At 45.3% G+C, this 22,473-nt stretch overlaps 2 protein-coding genes across 3 annotated transcripts in view; one reads left to right on the top strand and one right to left on the bottom strand.

Annotated features, from left to right (window-relative positions):
* dlgap3 (discs, large (Drosophila) homolog-associated protein 3) overlaps positions 1-9,498 on the top strand; it is a 115,497-nt gene extending 105,999 nt beyond the window's left edge. For both annotated transcript variants that reach the window (XM_035427846.1, XM_035427845.1), the window contains 9 exons: positions 707-933; positions 1,345-1,447; positions 1,624-1,840; positions 2,501-3,009; positions 3,394-3,488; positions 4,244-4,701; positions 5,143-5,234; positions 6,072-6,218; positions 6,677-9,498. In XM_035427846.1, the coding sequence (XP_035283737.1) occupies positions 707-933; positions 1,345-1,447; positions 1,624-1,840; positions 2,501-3,009; positions 3,394-3,488; positions 4,244-4,701; positions 5,143-5,234; positions 6,072-6,218; positions 6,677-6,979 (2,151 nt within the window). In that variant the 3' untranslated portion in view covers positions 6,980-9,498. The remainder of the gene's footprint in view (positions 1-706; positions 934-1,344; positions 1,448-1,623; positions 1,841-2,500; positions 3,010-3,393; positions 3,489-4,243; positions 4,702-5,142; positions 5,235-6,071; positions 6,219-6,676) is intronic.
* Positions 9,499-13,884: 4,386 nt separating this feature from the next.
* On the bottom strand, positions 13,885-20,720 carry LOC118233480 (tissue alpha-L-fucosidase-like). Its single transcript, XM_035429277.1, has 9 exons — positions 20,179-20,720; positions 19,362-19,656; positions 18,607-18,741; positions 18,005-18,142; positions 17,605-17,710; positions 16,112-16,312; positions 15,555-15,748; positions 15,127-15,226; positions 13,885-14,445 (listed from the first exon to the last, which is right to left on the bottom strand). Exons 1-9 carry the CDS (start codon positions 20,192-20,194, stop codon positions 14,314-14,316), a joined length of 1,317 nt encoding a protein of 438 aa, XP_035285168.1. The 5' UTR covers positions 20,195-20,720; the 3' UTR covers positions 13,885-14,313.
* Between the last annotated feature and the right edge of the window lie 1,753 nt (positions 20,721-22,473).

The following is a 22,473-nucleotide window of genomic DNA, read 5'->3' as shown; positions in this document are numbered from 1 at the left end:
CACAATTGCTGTTATTTCCGCAGCTAAAGTTTAGGGTGTGCAAGGAGGAAAGTGTCCTGTTCCCAAACCCGCACGTGTACTCACAGAACTGCTCATGCTAAATCCAGTTTTACTGTGCAGGATCGATTTAGCCCTTGTGATATCCCGCTTGGTATTTCTTTCCACAGTTACGTTAGAGTGCCACTTCAGTTCAGGTTTCATTACAGATCAAGCTAAATTGCAAATGTACAGGACATCATGCACTACCTCTTTACCTCCAAATTCTCTGATGTGGAGAAGAGGCTCATCGGGGGAGGACCGTGAACGAGGTGCACGGCTGCGCCTGTTTCTCACTCCCCGGGCTGTGAGCAATGACGGCCGGCCACCAGAAAATGGCGCTCGCCTGTTTCTCAGAACAGGGTGGCGCAGAGCAGTTCGCTTGGCCCCGTCAAGACCCCCGTCTGATTTTTCCGCTTGCTTTTCCCTCACTCCCCCATTCACCCAAGGGGGATGCCGCACACGTGTGGGCGCGACCGCACTCCATGCACACACCGCGTGTGTTCTGCCGGTCGACAGCGTTGCATTTGACCCGCGGCAGTAACAGTGCACGTGACACTCGCAAACCGCCTCTGTGCCTTACTGAAGTAAATACTGTACTGTCTGTAAAACCATGGAGAGTTGAGGTTTGGCGATCTGGAAGGTGGACCTCTGTCTGTGTTTTTGGCAGGTCCCCTCTGATGAGTGGGGTGGGGGGTATCCGGGCGGGGGCGCGGACAGCGGAGGGGAGATCCCCTGCCGCAGGATGCGCAGCGGGAGCTACATTAAAGCCATGGGGGACGACGACAGCGCCGAATCGGACGCCAGCCCCAAGGCCTCGCCCAAAACCGCCATCATCGCCCAGAGAGAGGCCTTCCGCCGCTCCGTCAGCATGGACCACCGCTCCTCCAGCTCCAAGTGAGACGCCCTTCGTCATCATCATCATCACCCTCATCTTCACCTTCATCATCGCCACCTACATTTACTCAGTAAAACTTGTGCTCAAATTAAAATACCTGGCATCATCATCGTCGTCATCATCAACATCATTCTTATCTTCACCTTCATCATCGCGACCTACATTTACTTTCAGTGGTTGAGTAGTAGTTTCAGCTCAAAATAGAACTCATCATCATCATTGTTGGAATCATCATCATCACCATCATTCTCATCTTCATTACCATGATAGCTTTGAATGTCATGATCAGGTCATACATCTTGACTCATTTGAAATTCCTTTAAACTCTTGGCTTCCTAATGCCACTGCCATCTGACCAAGCATTTTGTAGCTTTACTAGAGTATCAGTGTTGTATTTCACTCCCCTCCAGATACTCCTGTAAACAGTGCACTGATGCCTACTCCAACAGCCGCAGCACAGCCAAGGGACACACGCGTTCTCGGAGCTACACGCGTTCTCTGACCAGCTCACAGGTACAACGCACCGGTCTTGCCAAACACACACAAGTCAATTGTCTTCATTGACCCCTCCTGGGGATTTGTGATTAACGTAGTTATTCATTATAGTTATGGGTCTCCCCAGCATGCCAGGGGTCAGGGGTCATGGGTCACGGGGTCAAACTGTGTGTCCATGGGCTAATCTCTCGCAGCTGGGAGACGCGCTGAATCGGCAGTTCGAGGCGGTGTGCGAGACGGTCTTTGGGGAGATGGAGTCCCAGGCCGTGGAGGCGCTGGACCTGCCTGGCTGCTTCCGGACCCGCAGCCATAGCTACGTGCGTGCCATCCAGGCCGGCTGCTCCCAGGATGACGACTGCCTGTCTGTCTTCTCCCTGTCCGGCCCCCAGGGAGGGCCCAAGGGCGGAGCCGGTAAGGCGCAGCATGGTCTCTCTCTCTCTCTCTCTCTCTTCCATGCTCTACGTCAGGCTCAGTCTCAGATCTGTCGTTCTGAAGCATCTCAGGTCCCCCGCTGTCCAAGCTCCCCCCCCCCCCCCGCTGGGCACAGAATTGTAAAATAGACGTGCCTTTTACTTGAGCGGAGTAAAGGAAGCAGCCCTCCACCTGAAGCAGAGAGGAACGGCGGAAGCAGGAGCACGCCTCCGTGCTGACAGCTCCCTCTGCCTCCTCGGCGAGCAGGAAGACAGAAGCCGGGAGCAGGGAGGTGTGGACGGCGGCTCCGAGCCGCTCGGCGTGACTCAGTCTGACAGAGGCCCCCGTCAGCTGGAGAGAGCCGCGATGCACACCGTCTTCATTGTCTGGGCCGTATGTCTTACCTCATCCCCTTCCCCTCAAAGAGCTGCTTCGTTTTTCTCTCCTTACTTATTTCTGTAGAATTGGATTTAGGTTCTGTGATGAACTCGGGTGCATTTGAGGTCAAATGCAACAACTATCTCAGATGCTCCCTCTTAAAACTGTAGCTGGTCTCTCAAATTCAAATTTAAATTCAAGCTGTTTCGGACACAGGCTCTTTCAAATTCAAGATGTCCCAGATAGAGATTGAGGTTGAGGTTCTGTCTGTTTGTCTCTCAGTGTTTCCCCACAGGAAGGCACCCCCACCCCTCCCACCCCGGATTTCCAAGCCCCTGATTTCGGTGACAGCACAGAGCAGCACGGAGTCCACTCAGGATGCGTATTTCCAGAGCACGGGGCAGCCGGCTCCAGGACGTCCCAAACAGCACAGCAACTCCTTGGATGGCCTGGAAGGGGGTGGGGGGCGGTCCTCCAGGGCCGAATACTACCAGGGGGCAGGCACCGGGCGCACCAAACACAGCAACTCGGCCGAGAGCCTTGACGGGCCAAGGGGGTCCAGGGAGACCTCATACCAAGGGGGGCCAATGAGGGCCAAGCATAGCAGCTCTGCCGAAAACCTGCTGGAGGGGGGTGGCAGGGCGTCCCGGGACAGGGTGGGAGGCAGCCTGGGGAAGTCCTCCTCCCTCCCCCAAAACAGCGTGTCACTGAGCAAGGGGCCTTCTGGGGGAGCAGAAGAACACAAGCAAGAGGCCCGCGGGCGCAAGTGGAGGCCCTCCATCGCGGTCCAGGTGAGCGGGGCTGGAGTCCAGGGTCGGCAGGGCCATGGTCTGGGGTAGGCGGGGTCATGGGCTGGGGTAGGCGGGGCCAGGGTCTGGAGTAGACTGGGCTGCAGGCTGGGGTAGGCGGGGCCAGGGTCTGGAGTAGACTGGGCTGCAGGCTGGGGTAGGCGGGGCCAGGGTCAGGGGCAGGCAGCGCCGCAGGCTGGGGTAGGCAGGGCCGGGGTATGGGTAAGTGGGGGTGATGTCTGTAGCAGGCGGGGCCGAGGTCCGGGGTGAGCAGGGGTGGGGTGCAGGGCAGCTGAACTTTTGATAGCCAGCCTGACCCTGGTTCTGACAATCATGGCAATTAGAGACATGTCCATCTGTCTGTCCGTCTGTGTGTGCCCCGGACAGGTGGACAGCTCAGAGACTCTTTCGGACTCAGACACAGAAAGCAAAGTGCTGCGGGAGGTGCACTCCATCGGGGTCCAGGTGGAAGAGGATAAGAGGTATGTTCCACCTTCCCCACAATACGTAGCCTAATCTGGGGCTCCTGATATGAATGTAGCCACTCCTAACATGGGACACAGCAGAGGACAGGCCACTTAGAGCTGTATGATAACAGGTGTGTGTGTGTGTCTCTACATATTTGCATAGAACTATATAAATGTATTTTTTCACTCTCAGTTGGGTGTCGAGGGCATCAAACTATGACTCAGCCCCCCCCCCCCCTCTTCTCTCAGTCACATCACCAGCCTTCCTGCTTTCTGCGGGAGGTGACAGAGGGGGTGGGATGCTCAGGGTGGGGGCCGGGTGAACGGCAGGCCCGGTGTGACTGTGGGCGAAAGGGTATAATTAGGCTGCAATTTGAGGATGACAGGGCCAATGTGCTGTATGCGTCACGTCGCTGTGCGAAAATCACCCGAGATAATCTCTCAGTGCCCAAATTCCATTACACCTTATGTGCCTGCCTCTGATTTAACACTTATGAATATCTTTAAACAAGTGGAAGCTGGTAAAAGTAAAAAGTAGCTAAGTTACAGAGGGTTTTGTTTGACCAAGAAAGACGATTCCATGTTGGTATCCAAGGGAAAGAAAACCCTATAAAAGAGAATATCTGATTAACGCACCCCAAAAGTATCTAATGTCATAGATAGAGAGCCGTACAACAGTTTTTATTGTTTTTCTAAATCAATATGTTTTGAATGTGACACTTCCTGGAGGTGATGTTTGACCAGTGCTGTCACGACCCTCCCAAAACCAGACGGGCGCGCTTCAAGCGCTCGAACAGCGTGACGGCGAGCGTCCAGGCGGACCTGGAGCTGGAGGGCTTCCCGGGCGTGTCCACCCAGGACAAGGCCCTGCAGTTCGGCTGCTCCTTCCAGCGCCACTCCTCGGAGCCGGAGTCGGCGGGCCAGTACGCCGAGTACCGCACGGTGCACACGCAGGGCCAGTGGGCCTACCGCGAGGACTACCAGGGCGGCTACGCCACCGAGCCCTGCCCCGTGGACCCCCGCCTGCGCGCCCACTCCCCCCTGCCCCTGGCCGTGGAGCGGGGCTGGTCCGAGGGGCCCCGCAGCCTGCCCGACTCCGGACGGGCCTCGCCCTGCCTCCGCGACGGCGAGTTCTTCCTCCGCCTGCTGCAGGTGGAGGTGGAGAGGATGGAGGGGTGGTGCCAGACCATGGAGAGGGAGGCGGAGGAGAACGACCTGCCTGAGGAGAGTAAGTGCTGGGGTGGAGGGGGGGGGGAGGGGCCAGGAGGTGATGGGGTTGAATCTCAAGTTGTGGGCTGCTCTTCAGTCAGCAGGAGGTCATGGGTTGAATCCAAAGTTGTGTGCTGCTCTTCAGTCAGGGTTTCCAAAGCTGGGAACATTTCTTATCTTGTACATACTCATATTTTTACATGTGGAACAGAATGTGAAAAAATATAGATAATCTTTTATATGAAAGCCAGGGAACCTTGAATAAGGGTTTTTGAGAGAAATCATGAACATCGGATAATTCAATGTGGAAGACATTCACAAGAGCGCAGTGTGTTTCAGATGTAGCGGTGTTGCATGTTTCTCGTTGCCCGGTAACCTCCACGCCAGGCCAGCGAGCTGAGCCGAAGCTCTCTGTCCCCCGTTCACCCTCTGACCTCTAACTGTGGCCTTCCCCCCGCAGTTCTGGAGCTGATCCGCAGTGCCGTGGGCAGCGCCCAGCTGCTCATGTCCCAGAAGGTCCAGCAGTTCTTCCGGCTCTGCCAGCAGAGTGTGGTGAGCATCCGGAATACCGCCCACCCAAACAACACAGCAATGAGAGCCAAGGGAATAGAGGCTTATTACAGTCAGCCCAATTGAGAACTTAGGTGGAATTCGATCTCAATGACTGTGCAGTTTGGCCGTAGGTTTTAACAACACGTTTTGCATTGCATTGCACTTGTTATCAATGCGGTTTATAGATGATGTAGCTTTAAGATGATGTTGCATTTACGCGTAAAAATATTTTGTTTATTTTCAGTATGAAGCAAGTCACAAAAAAAGTCCTAGAAAAAACTTTCTGTTTTCAAACTACAAGGATGGAGTTTCAATTCCTCCTGTAAAGCCTCTCATTCTTCACCAAATATCCTCGCTATCCTCTGTGTCAATAGAACCCTGAATGTCTGTGATTCAGTGCCCTCTCTCTCTCCTTATATCCTCTGTGCCCACTGGATATCTGTCATTGCAACATGCCATAGAATCTAAATTACTTTTGGGCACTTGAATGCCTTCCTGAGTTTAAATTTACCAGCAGTGTAGCTTTACGGTTTTGGTGTCAGGTTGGATCTACGTTTGCTGTGGTGGCAAAAGTGGTACTTAGACCTAGATTGCTTTTGTGCTGTGTTTTAGGATTTATAAGGTAGACAATGGGGACATAATTTATATAGTGTCAATAAAGATTCCTAAGGGCTTCATGAAGAAAGAGAACATGAATGTGCAGCAGACACCTGGCACTCGTCTGTGTGGTGCCCATGACACAAACAATGAAAGTGTTAGAATTTCATGACCAACTGGAAGTGGGGAGGTCTACAGCTAGATGGACTGACAGAGCACGTCCCCCTGCCTGTCCCCCAGGACCCTACGGCGTACCCCCAGCCCAGCTCTCAGGACCTGGCCGGGTTCTGGGACCTGCTGCAGCTGGCTATGGAGGACGTGCGGGTCAAGTTCCAGGACCTGCAGCGGCTCAAGGACTTGGGCTGGAGGCTCCCGCCCGACAAGAAGGTGAGGAGTCTGGCGAGCGCAGCCCCAGCGGCTGCATGAGGAAGAGCCGCACAGAGCTCAATCGCTGGAAAAGAGAGCAGTGGAAACAGCGACTAATAACAGAACACTCAGAGCCAAAATGGCAGCATGCAAAATGGATGTGCAGATGATTTCAACCAACATGTTCCTATAACTGGAAATTAGTGCAGCACCAAAAACTGAACTAATGCTTCTTTTCTGTTTGCCTCCTGCGTTCTCCTCCCCCTCTCTCTCTTTTTCATATCCTGTGTCACCCTCCAAATATCGATTCTCTGTCTTCATTTGTAAATGATCATTTTGTCAATGACTTTCCTTTTTTTGTTTCTTTCTTATTATTATCCTCCATGATTTGCATCTGGTCTGCTTTTGTTCCACCAAACACATCTACCCAACGGCACCCCTCCTCCCCCCCCCCCCCCCCCCCCCCCCACTTCCAACAGGAGGAAAAGAAGCCTCCTCCCCTTTTACCAAAGAAGTCAACAGGAGGTCTGAGTGTGGGCAGGGTTGAAGGTGTGAGTACTGGAGGGGGCGGGGCCGGGGGAGGTGGGGTGTTGGTGGTGACCCGTGGTGGGCGGGCCCTGCCCCTGCGGGAGAAGTCTCTGGACCTGGGCGACCGGCAGCGGCAGGAGGCGCGGAGGAGGCTGCTCCAGGCCAAGCGGGCCGCCTCCTTCCGACAGAACTCCGCCACGGAGAGCGCCGACAGCATCGAGATCTACATCCCCGAGGCCCAGACTCGGCTGTGAGCCGCCCCGCCCCGCCCCGCCCCGACACCCGGGCACCAGGCTCAGCCCCTCCCCCGAACCCCCAACCCCAACCTACAAAGAACAGGATAGGGTGACAAAGGCACACTCCCCCTTTGCCACTTTCAATCATGTACAGCTGAGAGGGTTAAAGAGAACCTGACAAGAGGGCTCATATTTTCATTTCTGATCAATCCTGGACAAAACAATATAGGATCATTTTTTGTTTGTTTGTTTGATAAATTTGCACACTGCATTTAAAACCAGGAAGTAGCATTTTTTTTTCAATCCACATAAGTGTCACCTTCAGAGAGAACAGAGCTGCACCAGCAGAACCTCATTATCTGTGTATTAGATGGTGGACTTATGGGAGAACAGAAAGTGAAGTTAAATTTGCCAACCGTTTGAAGGAACAGAGATTACTGTTCTTGTGCGTGATCACGTTTACAAAGAGAACTTAGCAAGTCAGACTAAAAATGTGGCAAGGCTTTATTTTTTTAAAATTTTGTTTCCTTTTGGTGACAATGATTATTGGTTTTACCTCCTGCTGTGACTTCCCTCTCACTGTGAAATGATTGCGCCCTCCGGTGGCCAAATCACGCCACGACTATAAGACTCGCCATTGACGCTCAGGCCTGCCTCAACCAAGTGCAGTATTTCAGCTCAGCTCCCCCTGACCAGTGCACCACGAGGACATCCCTGAGAGTACAGACAACATTCGCTTTGTTTTCACTTTGTGTTTTCTCCAATGCCTTTTTCACACTGCAATTTGGACTCTTGCTGTTTTATGTAGTTTACAAAGAAAAGAAAAGAAATCAGGAAGTGGCATCTCCTAAAAACCTCCAACAAAGGAAGACTGTCAGAAAAAGGCCTTGTTTCTGATATCTCAGCTTCGTGCTGGCTATTTAGTGACCACTGAGAAATGCTCTGGGGTTAGTCATGCAGTGATGTAGCTTAAACAGCAATCTTAGGAAAATGTAGAACGGTATCCATTTGTACCGATTTGTGTCACAGTAAGCTTTCCATTACTCTGGTCTTCAGCAATTGAACAGGTAAAGGGGAAAGGAGTGTCTTTTTGTTTGTTGCTTTTTCCCCTTGCCGGCTGTCTTGTTTGGTAATGTTCGAAAGCTGAAAATTTGTGATCTTGACAATGCACCCCTAATTTTCTGGTCTTTATTCAGACCAGTTTTAAATTTCTGCATCCATAAAAGTCATGAAGAATGGTACAAGTAGCTGTGCTGGTGATTTTGCGAATGGGTGCATGTTTTGCTTTGGAAATACTTTTGGTGTATTGGCTTTTTTTTCAAATGCGCCACGAAAACCTAATTATAAATATAATACTGCGTTGACAAGGGAAAAAATCCCTGGAAATGCTTTCCTCATATCACTGTGGGGTATAGTTATATCTTTTGGGATATGCCAAAAAATCTAACCACTATCTTTGAAATCCCATGCAGTGATTTCAAGCGGTTTTTTTATTGCCACAGTTCTCTTTGTCAGCACCTGCCCTCTTGTGGACAGAGTACATTATAGCAAAGAACAACTACTGTAGTCCCAGAGCAATTTTTTTGGAAAAGAAAAAGAATTATTTGCATGAAAAACTGGGATGTCTTTTATAAATTTGAAACTGAAGCTCAAATGGAGTATTTTAATGGGAGATGTATATTTTATATTGTTATCTACATTTTTTAGATTAGTATAAAATATATGATTATATATGTATAAAGATTATTAAACATTATTAAACATCACAGAGACATATGTAATATAACATTAGCCAAGTGAAGCAGTCCTTATTCGATGGCATATCATGATTCAGGCATGCAAGAGAGGAGCTCGGCTTTCTCTTTTGGGCGGATGGGTATATTTCAGTAGTGCGGTTGTCCAGGTTCACAGGGTTAAACTGTGCCGATCACAGTCGCCAAATGTGCTCTCTGCTTTATGCTTCCTGTCCTCTTTCTGGCTCACTCTTTCTGTGTCTCATGGTTGTGATACATCACATCCCCAAAAGAGATGGAAAATGAGCAGGGAGGCCATCGCCCTTGTGACTTACTACCTGTAGTATGCACCGGGATTTTTGTTTGTTTTCTACACAACTGACAACACGTGCCTGAGGACAGCAATGCGTGCGGCTTATTTCATATGACTATAATAACTTATATTGTGGCAGAACAAATATGTACATAGATTAACAATATTTAGAGATTTTTAAATAGAAAAAATATTTTACTGTATTAAAAGCCTTGTTGTGAGACTTGAAACATGAATCCACGTATACAAAGACACACACACACAGAAATACCTTGTCAACTTGGCTTTTGTATCAGACATCTCTCAGATCTAGCTATTTATTGTGCATGCTTTTTGTACGATGGCTACAATAAATTGTAGTTTGTGGCCACAATTGTTTTTGTCATCCTGCCCTGTTGTGAATATATATACAGTAACATGGCTCTATCCTATTTGGCCAATGCTATAAACATAACTTGTTTGTCAAGCTAGTAAAAATTATGATAAAAGTCCTCTGAATACACCAGTTCTCCCTTCCTGCTTGCAATTTGATTCAAGACTGACGAGAAGACTCCTTGTACTGCATGCTCAAGCAGCCAAATCAACTTACGAATATGTGGGGTCCCCCAAGGGCCTGTTCAAGGATCCATAACATAACAGTGAATGGTAAAACTTTGAAAAAACGCTTTACCTCTGTGAACTTGACGTATAATTCAGTATCAATGTGCTACACTGCTGAGATTCTTTCGCAAAGATTCTACAGCGATACAAGCTTTCATAGGTGCGACATCTCCTATTTCATGCCAGAAATAATATATATAATGCATTCTATACTTAAGCCTATGTGAAAGTGTATAATAATAACTGATGCTGCAGTTGTATAAGCACAATACTTTGCCAGTACTGTTCCTTGAATATTAAGGACTTGTCACCATCAGATCAATATTGTTTCGGAATGAACTCACTGTAAGACAAGAGTTTCAACTAAAGGACCCACAAGTGCTTTTCATGTGAAAAACAAAAACGGTCACATGGATGTGAAGACTGAAACAGTCAGGTCACTTGAGGCATGAGGTACCATGCTTGCGTTTATTGTCTTATGTCTTTTCTCTCGCATCTACAATATTTAATCTGAATCCCTCGGGGGTGTGGGGGAACTGCAGTGTATCTTTAACCCTGGGGGGTGTCGGTATTTACTTACACAAGCACTATTAGCCTTTAACTAGACCCCCTGGTCAACGTATGAGTTTGTCATACATCATACAATATAGCTGCTGACTGACCAATTGATCAGAAATGAGCTGAGACCAAGTTCATTTGAAACACTTGATAAGCCTTGACAGCTCTTGTGTGACAGGTCTTTGCACAACCAGTACATAAGTGCTTAATAATTGGTGGAACTCTAGGCTAAATACCAACTCTGGCCTCACTGTACACTTCTACATTTCCATGAAGTTTGTTCCTCCCCTGACGTAGATGGATAGGGAGCTAATGGAGAATGAATGAAACTATAAAGATCTGGCTTCTCCTCTGGTAGTAACTTTTTCAAAATCCTATTGAGGTCTCTTCTTCCAATGTTTTTGTTTTTGTTTTTGTTTGAAATAAAGGTCAACGCTATGACTGTGTAGCTTGCATTAGAACCCGTGCACCAAAATCAACACCCTCATTTAACGGCTCTTAGGAGAACCATGCCTGTTGTAAATGGTATTCTAAGTGGGCAGTAATTGTGCCCTAGTGCTGATGAGAATAATTTGATCATATATAATTACTGCACTGTGATCTTGACCTCCCTCATTTACAGGCTGCAGAGATACCTAAACACTGGAAATTACATGGGTCACATACTCCAAAGTAATTACTGTGTAATAACATTTACCCTACACACACACACACACAATTCCTCACTTTTATCATGTAAATATCTCTGTTGAAATGGAATTTAGTATTATTAATATGAATATGTACTGTTATTACGATTATTATCAATACTATCAGTCATTATGAAAAGTGTTATTTCAATTATCAGTATTAATAACCTTATTCTGTATTCAAGGGTGAGTCTGTAATGTATAAAAAGAACATGTGTGTTGGAGGATTGCTTTTTATATTGCTGCTACTAAAGGGCAAGGGTTGGAAGAGCACCTGCCATTGTTGGGATGATGCTGTGAAAAGGGAGAGCACGAACTCTCTGCTCCATCTTCAAACAGCTGCATGGCTGCTTCCAGGCAGAGGAGTTTTATTCCAGGTTAACCTGAGGAAGACTCACAAGAGGGCTGCCATATGTCATCACTGAGCCCCTGGATCAACTTCGGTCTTACATATCGAGAAAAATTGTTAGTCAGAAAAGAATTAGCCTCCAGATCCATCCCAAAGGGGGACAGACATTTTTTTAATGAATGTTTGGTTAACGCAGCAACACATTTTCCTCTCTCATATTTCCTGACTCTGCGATTGACTCCCTGAGAACGATTTCAACATCAGATTGACCAATCCAGTTGATTTCCCTTTTACTTATGCTGGTTTGATTCCTCTCTATTTATTTTTTACTTGGTAGTTGTTAATGTGCCAATGTTTCGACTCTGAAAATATTCTTCTCTTGTCTACTGGTTGAATCAAGGCTGAATTGCTCAAACTAATAGCAATAGTGACGTCAAAGAGCAGAGAAAAAGAAATAGCTAAAGAAAAAGTAGTGAATGAGGATCACAACACAATCAAAGTGTAATTCAATCATTGATTCTGTTTAAGTCATTGTTTTCTTGTTCATGGACGTGTACAGGTCAGTGTCTACTAGCGCAAAAACCAGAGAGATGGCACACTGTGACGTGGTTTACCTAACACAGAATGTAACACTTGACGTTGTTAACATTTTCTAATTATTATTATAAAGCTATTTTTAGCGAGAAAAAAGTTTGGAGTCCCTTTGTGTTTCTTTTGCCCGCTTCCTTGTTTTTTTTGTTATCCATCCATCCATCCATTATCTATACCCGTTTATCGTGAGCAGGGTCGGGGGGCGGGGGGGGGGGGGGGGTGCTGGAGCCTATCCCAGCGTGCATTGGCGAGAGGCAGGAATACACCCTGGACAGGACACCAATCTATCGCAGGGCACACACACCATTCACTCACTATTCGCTCATACAATCATACCTATGGGCAATTTAGAGTCTCCAATTAGCCTACCTGCATGTCTTTGGACTGTTAGAGGGAACCGGAGTACCCGGAGGAAACCCACACGGACACGAGGAGAACATGCACACTCCACACAAAGACCCAGGCCAGATTCGAAACCATGACCTTCTTGCTGTTAGGTGACAGTGCTACCCACTGCACCACCGTGCCGCCTTTATTATTATTATTATTGAAAATGACTGATGGCTGGAATGCTGGTTACATTCATGCGGCTGAATATTTACAACAGCAAAGCACTTTAAAATGGCACAAATGCAATGTATCACCCAGGACTCAAACCATCAGGTTACTGGCCTTATAATGTACAAGCCGCCTGTCATCAGTTTGAGTGACAGCCAGAGGTCTTCTGAGGGAGCGAGGTAGAAGTTTGTCAGGGTGTGAAACTGCACACAATTCATCAGCATTTTAGAAAGCAATCGCTTTTGCTCTCAGCAACCAAAAAGCGGTCATTTGGAAGCCAGGACAGATAATCAGTTATCTGTCGACTGTCGATTGATTCCTTCCTCGCTCAACTACGTTTTGCACCCAGACAGAAAATGTAAGAAATGCATAAGGGTCCTTCTTTGGGGAATAAACTTTATCCGACCTGCCCTTACTTGGCCCACGTAAACTATTTTAACTTTATTACGGTAAATTAAAACTACCCAAGGGGGAATTGATAACAAAGTATAGCTCAGGGAAATTATTTTGCTAGATCTATCAGATGTCTATAAATCAGGCCTGAACATGGCTAGTTTGTACTCAGTGCATTCATCTACAAGCATTATGTTTTATTGACAGAGAAAGGTGGTGATTGGTCACTGTAAAGCATATTTTTTCCCAAGTGCCCCAACTGGAATTCCTGCAGTTCCAAGAGTGAATGAGATTTTAAGGAACACTGGAAAGCCAACACAGAAACCCCCAGGATAGGGGCCTTGCTTTCCAAGTGAGATACTTCACTGGCTGAGATGGAGGGAATGTTCATGAGCCAACAATCTCCCCGTTACTCCACAATAATTTAAAATGCCCAATACCTGTAACACCAGCAAATAACTGCATAGTAGGCGATACCATGTCCATGGTGGTGGGTACCCACTGTTACCATCATGGGTCTCTTTATTGTGTCTTTGGAGAAAGGTAGAGAAAAATTATTTAATTGCCTAAAAGATAATATCACTGATAGCCAAGCCTTTTATTATTTTTGTCATATAAAGGATCTTGGCAGCTGAAGAAATTGCAGGAATCATTTTGTGTTACAAAGGCTGCATGACAGAACCTTAAGTATTAGCAAGCTCCCATTCCATGTCCTTGTTTCACTTTCCCTCAGTTTAAATGCTTTGAATGCTAAGGAGACATGAGTAATGCACAGCAGTCTGAGGACCAGCTCCTATAGGACAGAAGCAGAGATGGAACAGGTCCACACCAAAGACAGGTGTATTCATCAATGAAGCTGTTTTCCTGTTGTGGTGCATTCATCCTGAAGATCTTTGAGATTAATTTTTTCAAGGATGCTGATTTTTGACAGCCACTAACTGGCTGAAACAGCACTTCAGACAGTAAATGTATTTTTTTTTTTCAATTTACTATTTTTAATCTGGTGTTTTGACAGTCAAGCCATCGGCAATTTTAAAAATAACACTGTTTAAATCTGCAGAGCCTCTCAGTCTTAGGTGAGATGAAAATAAGTTGTGCAGGTGCAGAGAATGTGCAGAGAAAGAGCTTTTCAGTTATTCAGAAGGTTCTGGAATCACTTTATTTCTGCTCGTCTACATAAACGACATCTGCATATTTTTTTCAATGAAAAACATCAACTGAGCTCCATAAGGAAAACACAGCCACAAAATTAAGCTACTTTAAGCTTCTGGCGCAAAATAAAACCATTTTTTTATGTTTGCCTCAGAGACGAGTTTCTACAAATGTTTTCTTTGTTGCAGTGTAAGACTAAATGCATTTGGGACTTTTCTCGATGAGACCAAACAAGGCAACACAGTAACTCAAACATTTTTATTTCTTTGTTATAAAAATACATACAAAAATAGTAAAAAAATAGAATTAACTTGCATGAAGCAGATTAAGTGAATTGATGTTTCATGTTTTTCTTATCATGGAAACCTTGGTAGATTAAACTTGATATAAAATTCCATTTTTAAAGCACAAGAGCTTCACTTGACGCCATCGAGCCTCAGCGTCCACCCATGGCCGTTCACAAAAGGCTTGAGAGGCAGCTCCACCTTCAGGCCACTGGGCTGCAGGGCAGACCAGTTCAGCGGTCCAGAGTACCCCAATAACGTCACCTGTGCACAACAGGGAAACAGTGGTTCTCAGTCATGAAAGCAAGGTTTAAAAGAGAACAGAAGCTCTCGAGAATGTTCCAATGGCTTTGGTTCATTTGCTTTTTACCTTAGATAAGAATGGCCCTGCATTCAAATCTGAAATCGACAGGCATGAGCCAGAAAACTAAAAATAAAATGTTTGTTTTTTTTTGCACAAGGGCACAGCCATCTTGGCACAAGCTAGGTTGTGACATCACTGACAGGATTCACATTGACTGCTCAATGTATTCCTGTTGCTAGATGTCTGCCATTCAATGAGCTCAACGATGATTTTGGAGGAAAGAGACAAAGCAAAAAATGCACAGAGGGTCTTTTTGTATTGCTCCGGGATGCTCAAATGAGTATCACCAAACAAAACGTTTTAATTTTCACAAACTGCCTCTGACGAGACCGCAACTACTGAGCTGCTGGCTGGCTGCTCTGAAATGGCATCTTTAAAGCATACAGTATTCTTTCAGTCCACATAATCAGTATAAAAGGTATTGTGCACCTCAAATGTACCCAATGAAAACAATCTGGAAAAGGTCAGTGTATTTCCCTTGCCAACGGAATGCGACATCGATTAGCAGGGCAGCCTACGTTGAGAGAGCCATGCAGACACGGTGGTTACAGACTGGGACACACCAGCACAGCTGTGCTTACCTTTGTAGAGGGCGACGTTATTGGCTTGGCTAACTTCAGCCAGGATTCTGACGGTCGGACAAGGAAGAAAGCGTAAACTTGGGAGCCCTTCGAGGTATACCTGTGAAAGACGGAAAACACAAACGCACGCTAAGTTTATCTACAAAGACTCTAGCTCACAAGCTTCAGTGAGGGGTCAGCTACCTCAAGATAAAGGCAAGAGCATTAAAAAAGACAATGAACAGCTAAACCATGCGTCCTCCTCTGGGTACACAGACTTTTTCAACACTGCAATCCTAAACGTTTCAATCCAAAAGTAACCATCACTCGACCCATAAGCCACAAATACATGCAAGACTTGCACTTTTAATAATTCTACTCAAATACCCTGCACATCATAGAGCTGCGTACATTAGGCATGCTGGTAGTGCTGGTAGCGGGACTCTTACCACACGGTCTGGGTGGAGTTCTCATCACTCTGTGCCCTCCATGGTCGGGAAGCATACACCGCCTCCCCATTGACCTTCAGCCAGTCGCCCAAACCCCGCAAGCGCTCCTCGAACACCGGCGGGATCGCCCCCTCTGCCGTGGGGGCCACATTCAGCAGGAAGTTTCCCCCGTAGGCCACAGTGTGAACCAGGTCCTGGTAGGAACGGCATGACGAGACCACTGAGCTGTACAGTTCTCATTTACTGAAACCAGGGTTTCATTAACTCCATTGAAAGACACTAAGATTTGTGAAGAAAAACCCAAGGAGAAATTTTGGAATAACAAAGCATATTTGCAGTTGATCTGTTGCAGCTGAATGAACTCGTGCTGAGGACATCAGATTATAATGCCTTAAATTTGCATTTATGACATTTTCTAGTGAGAACGTTCATAATTTATGCATGCACTGATTTAAACTCAATATGGAACAGTCAAAAACTCATTTGGAGTGATAAGAGAGATAGGCAAGAGAACAGTCTTTGTCAGGTGGTTTTGGGCTCCGCCCCCCAGTTCTCACCTGTATAATACTGGGCAGGTCCCGCAGCTCATTCAGCCTCATATTCCTCCGATAGCCCCAGGACAAGGTGTCCACAAGGGTCTGCTTCTCCCACTTGTGTTTGGACGGCTGTCCCGAGCTGAACCTATGCTGATAGCTGTAGTACCCTCCGTGATTGCCGCTGCAGCCGGCCCCCCACTCGTCATTGGTTACCACCGAATCCTGTGGGAGGGGCATTTTTATCAAAGCCTCAGAGCTGTGCCCTGAGGATCAGAGCATCTACAGGGCCAGAGACCTCCTTCCCCTTTCTCCACCCCTATAGCACATGCTAGCCGCTATTACTGTACCATCCAATAGAGCAATGCTTGCAGATTTTGTTTTTTGTGTATTTTCTTCATTTTTTCCAGTGACTACACCCGTGCTTCTGTCTGGATTTTTGCCACAAGCTATTTCTGTTTAATCTGGCAGCAAAGTGAAGCAATTAGTATTCAAATGTAGTTTTACACTAATAAATTTACTCACAGTGGGTTCCCTGACCATGGGAGAGCAAACGCTGCACTGATGAGAATTAATCTGCACCATGTGCCAAGGTTCATTTCTGTCTGCAGACCAAGCATCACACCCAAACAGTAGATTGTCAAGTCACTTGAGCATGTCGGACATTGAGGACCAGGGATTGTTCCAGGAGCAAGCCGAGCTATACCTGATTTTTATTAAATTTATATAACGGTAGAGCCTTGCCCAAAACAGCCAACTTTCTCTCCAACTGGTCAGACGATATTGTAAGTAGATCACATTGCACAACTTTTGTAAAAAATAATTACTTCTGCCACATGTCCTAGAGACACATAACTGTCCATACATCCATCACTCCACAATGAAATAATTCTCAAGAACCCAGTCAGCCATATTGGATATTTCTCCACTTTTGTTTTTAAAAAACAGTTAAAAACGTTTCCTGGACTGTTTGATGCATCACACATTCATTCACTGAAAGAAAACCTCCCTGAAATACTGACAATCAAATGAAGGCTTCAAACAGATATTGATACCCATATAAAAGCAGTATGGTAGTACTTTCACATTGAACAAATATTTAAAAATCATTGTTCCTTTCTGTGCCCTAAGGGTTGCTGTCTTGAAGTGACTGTCGTGAGCCAGTGACAGTAAAGTATTTTTCTGTATTAAAAAATCCCTCTAATACACCATATCATGCTGCTGAATTTCATATGGACATCCGATTCTTGGTACCAATTTGCAAATGGTCATCAAGGGGGGCACTGTAACTTTAAAACCAACTAATACATTTTTTGCAGGGTGTACAAGTTTAACAAAAAACATACAAAACAAGGACTTTCAGACTTATTAGTGACATGGGCGGACGGTAAACTTGGCACAAACAAGCTGGCATCATTGCAGCCATGTGTGCTTGGCTGCCATATTTGTTGCTTGCAGCTATAGCCTTTTCTTATTTTCACTGTATGTGCACATGACCTATGTTCATCAGTACACACCTTGACAGGGCTGTCATTGTAGAGCCAGGCCAGGAACTCAGTGGAAGTCCAGTAAGAGTCTGGTGCTTCCGAGTTCCCATATGTCCAAATCAGGTCTGGCTTGTACCTAGAAGACAGTAAACATGACAGCTCAGAAAAGCTGCTTACTTCCTCCTCTTTCAAAGCCAATAATACAAAAAGTAATGTGCTGATGTTGCAGGTTTAGCACTGCTATTCAAACCTTGGATCATGGTACAGAGTCAGTCATTAGACACATAAACATGGTGTAGCATTCATAAACTACAGTACACAAAGATACAACAGTGAAATATGACAGATTAATCCACTTTAGTGAGGTGATTTACTTTTACAATTTTTGTGGCACATGACACACCAGAAGGCCAATGTGTGAAGCAGTTACCTGGTAACAACTTCATGAAGTTCTGGTAGAACCTTGTTGAATACAAACTCCTGTGTTTTAAAGCCCGATTTTTTATCAGACAGGTAAAGAGGGTGGAACCATTCAAATAGGGAGTTATATATGCCATAGCGTAGGGACCTAGGAAAAAGATATTGCAGAACATAATTTTCTTATCAGATTCCAATAATCATAGAAAATGAAATGTTACATTTTAATATCACTTTAAAAACATAAGCAATTCAATATGTTATGTGAACTGTTTAATAATACACCAGCTAGCTAACAACATCATAAACTTTTGCGAAATAGCTCAGTTCTCAAACTGCAAATCTATAATATGATCCCTTGCATTGCATTGCATATTTTACAAAGAGGTCAGGGGTGTCAAACTCAAATTCTGGAGACCGCAGATATGGATGCAGAGTGTACACAGATACATTTAAAGAGTTTCCTTATAATCAACTGTCAATATATGCCTTCAGAAAGAGGTGCCTGGTCTCATTAAGAAATTGGAGTCTGACACCCATGAAGTAAGTGAATACGCTTTTCAGTGACAATGAATCATTAAGATCTCTGGCCTTTGGAAACCGTTAACACTGTACCTTTTTCGTACAGCGACTCCCAGGTCCCCCACCAGGTCCCTGTGAGGACCCGTGTCCACAGAGTTCCAGCTCCAGGAGTGTGGGGAGCCCCACGTTGTGAAGCCATCATAGTGCTTGGACGTTAGAACCACATACCTGAAAGTGGCCAAACCAACACTTACCGGGGGATGTTTACTGATGATTTCACAGTATAAATAACAGTCTTCTCAAATCATCAGTAAAAGAAAACAAGCAAAATAGCATTACATTTAGGCTCTTCGGCACTTAGATGAAATTATTACAACAGGGGTTCCCAAACTCGGTATTGTGGCCTCCCTGGGTAGACCATTTTTCATTCCAGTCATTATTCCTGCTGTGTAACAAGCTGCTGATTTTAATTAGACACTTGTAATGTGTAATGAGGGATGATTTACCCACTTAATACCAGTTATGACCAACTTTTATGTTACAAAGAATGAATGCCTATTTCAAATTAATTTTAAGCGCTTTTGATCAGGCAGATCAGTTCTCACTCAAACTCTCATTTATGTAATAAGCTACTGAACTATAAAATCAACGATGCCTTCAGTGCCGAATGTGTTAACACCTGCAAATGTTCAACGTTAAATCCAGTTTCAGTAAGCTACATTTCACTGAGACAGAGCAAAGTCAATTCCCTTTAGACCCACATATTAAGTAACGATACGTAGGACTAAATAGCTAGACTAACTACATTTTATCGTGATATTCTCATTATTTTTAGGTCAACTACTTACTTGGCACCCGAAGCCTCGAAGAGTTCAGCCCATTGGTCTGGATCGAAAAACTGTGCACGGAAGTCAGGAGCAAACTGTTGGTAAGTGAATCCTGGAGGGTAGTTTTTCTTCATGAATTCCACATGGCTCCGTTTCGGATCGCCTTGCCAGTGCCACCAAAACCATTCACTGCCGAATCCGGGCACCGCGTAAACTCCCCAATGAATTATAATCCCAAATTTGGCTTCATCGAACCAGGTTGGCAGCGGTCTCGAATCAAGACTCTTCCAGTCCGCAGTGTACCTAGCTCCGGCTCCTGACGGCAAGGCAAGTACAAGAAACAATGACGTCCATATTGGCAGACAATTTACTGGCATTTTGCAATTTTGCATACATATAAAGCGGCTAATTCAGCTTCGATGACGCACTAACAATTGCGGAATTTTATATTTTAAAATCATCTGTGATCACAAGATGTCGCAACACAAGAACTGGTAACCTGGTACACCACCAAGCTGAAACAGTGGTACAATGTGTACAACAACACTTACCGGTAATTAGAGGATGTACTTAATTACAGTAAAAAAATAATTTAACTACACAATAGTCTATATTAAACTGTAGTTTACTATGATTTACGTTACACTAGTACCGTGGTTCTCAACTGGTGGGTCGCGCCCCAAAAATGGGTCGTGGGGCCATTTCGAGTGGGTCGCGGATGTGTGCATAACGTCTTCATGTTCGAAGCAAGAGCTGGCACTCCGTGCATCTTACCACGTAGCTCACTGTATTGCAAAGTCCAAGAAGCCCCACACCACTGCAGAAGACCTTATCTTACCTGCAGCCGATGACATGGTCAGAGAGGTGCTGGATCAATCTGCTGCGGATAAACTGAAGACCATACCACTGTCGAATGATTCCATAAATAGGCGGATTGAAGAGCTTGTGAAAGTGAAAGTGGAAAAAGGGGCCACTCCCCTCGTTTTCCCGGAAATTTGTCAAAGGTGAAAATTAATGGGGAGATTTTGAATAAGCGATATTTTTAGTTACAAGTCGGGAACCAGTTAGCTATTGGTATGCGGTACTCATGACATATATGACTCATAAAATATAATATCAGCAGCACGATTGACCCACGACAAGTACAAGGTACAACGCTGTGTACGTTTCGTACGCTTAGGAACTACACAAACCGGTACTGCGCTCCCGACGCACGCTTATACAGACCTGCCAACCTGCACCCATTTTGTGTAGGCTACCAACCACGCAGTTCTTGGTCAAAATACGCATGTACGAAATGCCATCTGAAACTACGCAAATATATATATTGGATTGGACCAGATCAAGCGGCCAAAACCAGACTTCGTTTTTCAAACTAATTTCCTGGTCTTGTTGTTCCTGATTGCTCACTAGCGCCACTACGGTTGGCTCCAGTATAGGTGTTTTCATATCCGGTTTCCATGTAAGTCTACGGTACAAATGCGGTCAAAATACAAAGTCAATAATTTTTTCTCATGAGAACAAATAGTCACAATATGTGTATTTTATTCGTCTTATGACTGTCTATGGGTCGATTTCATGATTTATTGTGTCATTTGGGCACTGTTGTAATATTTGTTGTAGACCAATGAGGTACAATTTGCGTCACTTCCTGATTACTGCGGAGGACTGACGGCGAAGCCACACTATACGCGGCCGCGGCGCGGCGGCGCCGCCTCCATTCATTTTGAATGAGGGGAGGCGGCCAGACCCCGCAAGGCATGTTGGGATTGCCGGCGGCGCGGCGAGAGGCGGCGAGCCGCGGGGGAGATGGCAATAATTCAACTTTGACCCCCTCGCCGCGTCGCGGTAACCAATCTGAATTGATCAAATGATCCGTCAAGTAAATTGTCCCTATTTTTTTCTAATTTTATTTCCACATGCTATTGTTCCACAATGGAGGACCTAACTCGTAATTTCCGTATCGGGCTTCCCAACTTAATAAAATCTCCTACAGAGACGTTGATAAGAGGAACGCAGCGTGGAGAAAAGTCTCTGAAATTGTCGGTGGCTCTGCAATGTAGTTATCGCCGTTAGCTACTATCACTGTCCAGTCTAGAATAAATTCATTTTTGCAGTAACCTAGCTCTGAAAAATGTTAATAAGCTGCCTAGCTAGGCTGTCTAATGTCTAGCTATAGTTAGTAACAACAAACAATAACAAACAAAAAAAATCTTCCTAATGTATTAGTTGCTAGTTGTTCGTTTCAACCAGCCACCTAGCTAGCTAACCAGATATAACTTTGAAGGCATTACCTGGCTAATTAGCCAGACAATGTTTTTGTTGTTGGTTGTTACTCACTAGCTAGACATTAAACAGCATGGCCGCGAGCTTCAAAATGTGTTTCAGAGACGTGTTTTTGTATTATTTTTTTTATTATTATTGTTATTGTTATTGTTGTTGTATAGCCTACTCGCTGTGGCCATTGCCACACTGTTGATTGCATTGTTGTCGTTACCACAATGTTGTTTGTATTTCATGTTTCCTATTTCTGTTTCTATGTGTACGCTTTGGCAATAAGTACAAGTGTATTTCATGCCAATAAAGCATTTTGAATTTGACTTTGAATTTGACCCACGGAGAGTCAATGGGTGACGTCACAGTAGCTTTGTCCATATTTTTTACAGTCTCTGGACCAGTTGCGACCTTGTGCTTGTGGCTCTGTAACCCCTCCCCGACCCACTCAAAATCCACTGATACACAGCGGTACTTTATTATCCACCGAGGCTTAACGCAGCATTGCTGAGGTAAAATGAGAAGTGGGAGAGTAATAATCAAGCACAAAAATGTGACCGAAATGTTAACATATAAAACGTTAAAACATGTTCGGTAACTTCACGTGCATTTATGATTTTGACATTAGCCACCAAGGAGCTTCGTGTAATAATTTAGCTAAACCTCTAGTTACAAAGGCCTACATTCCTAGATAATTTTTCAATTGAATACTTTTTTTATTGTTAAATAAAAATGGAAATCATGAACAGAAACTTGGTTTTATTCATAACTGAGTGTTGTACATCGCAACATAAGTTTTTTTTTACATTACAACATAAGTTTCTGTAAATACTTGAAAATGAAAACATGTCACAATATA

The sequence above is a fragment of the Anguilla anguilla genome, chromosome 8 (genome assembly GCF_013347855.1).
Source record: "Anguilla anguilla isolate fAngAng1 chromosome 8, fAngAng1.pri, whole genome shotgun sequence".
NCBI classification, from domain to species: Eukaryota; Metazoa; Chordata; class Actinopteri; order Anguilliformes; family Anguillidae; genus Anguilla; species Anguilla anguilla.
The sequence above is the reverse complement of the archived record's forward strand: the minus strand, read 5'-3'. Positions and strand labels throughout refer to the sequence as shown.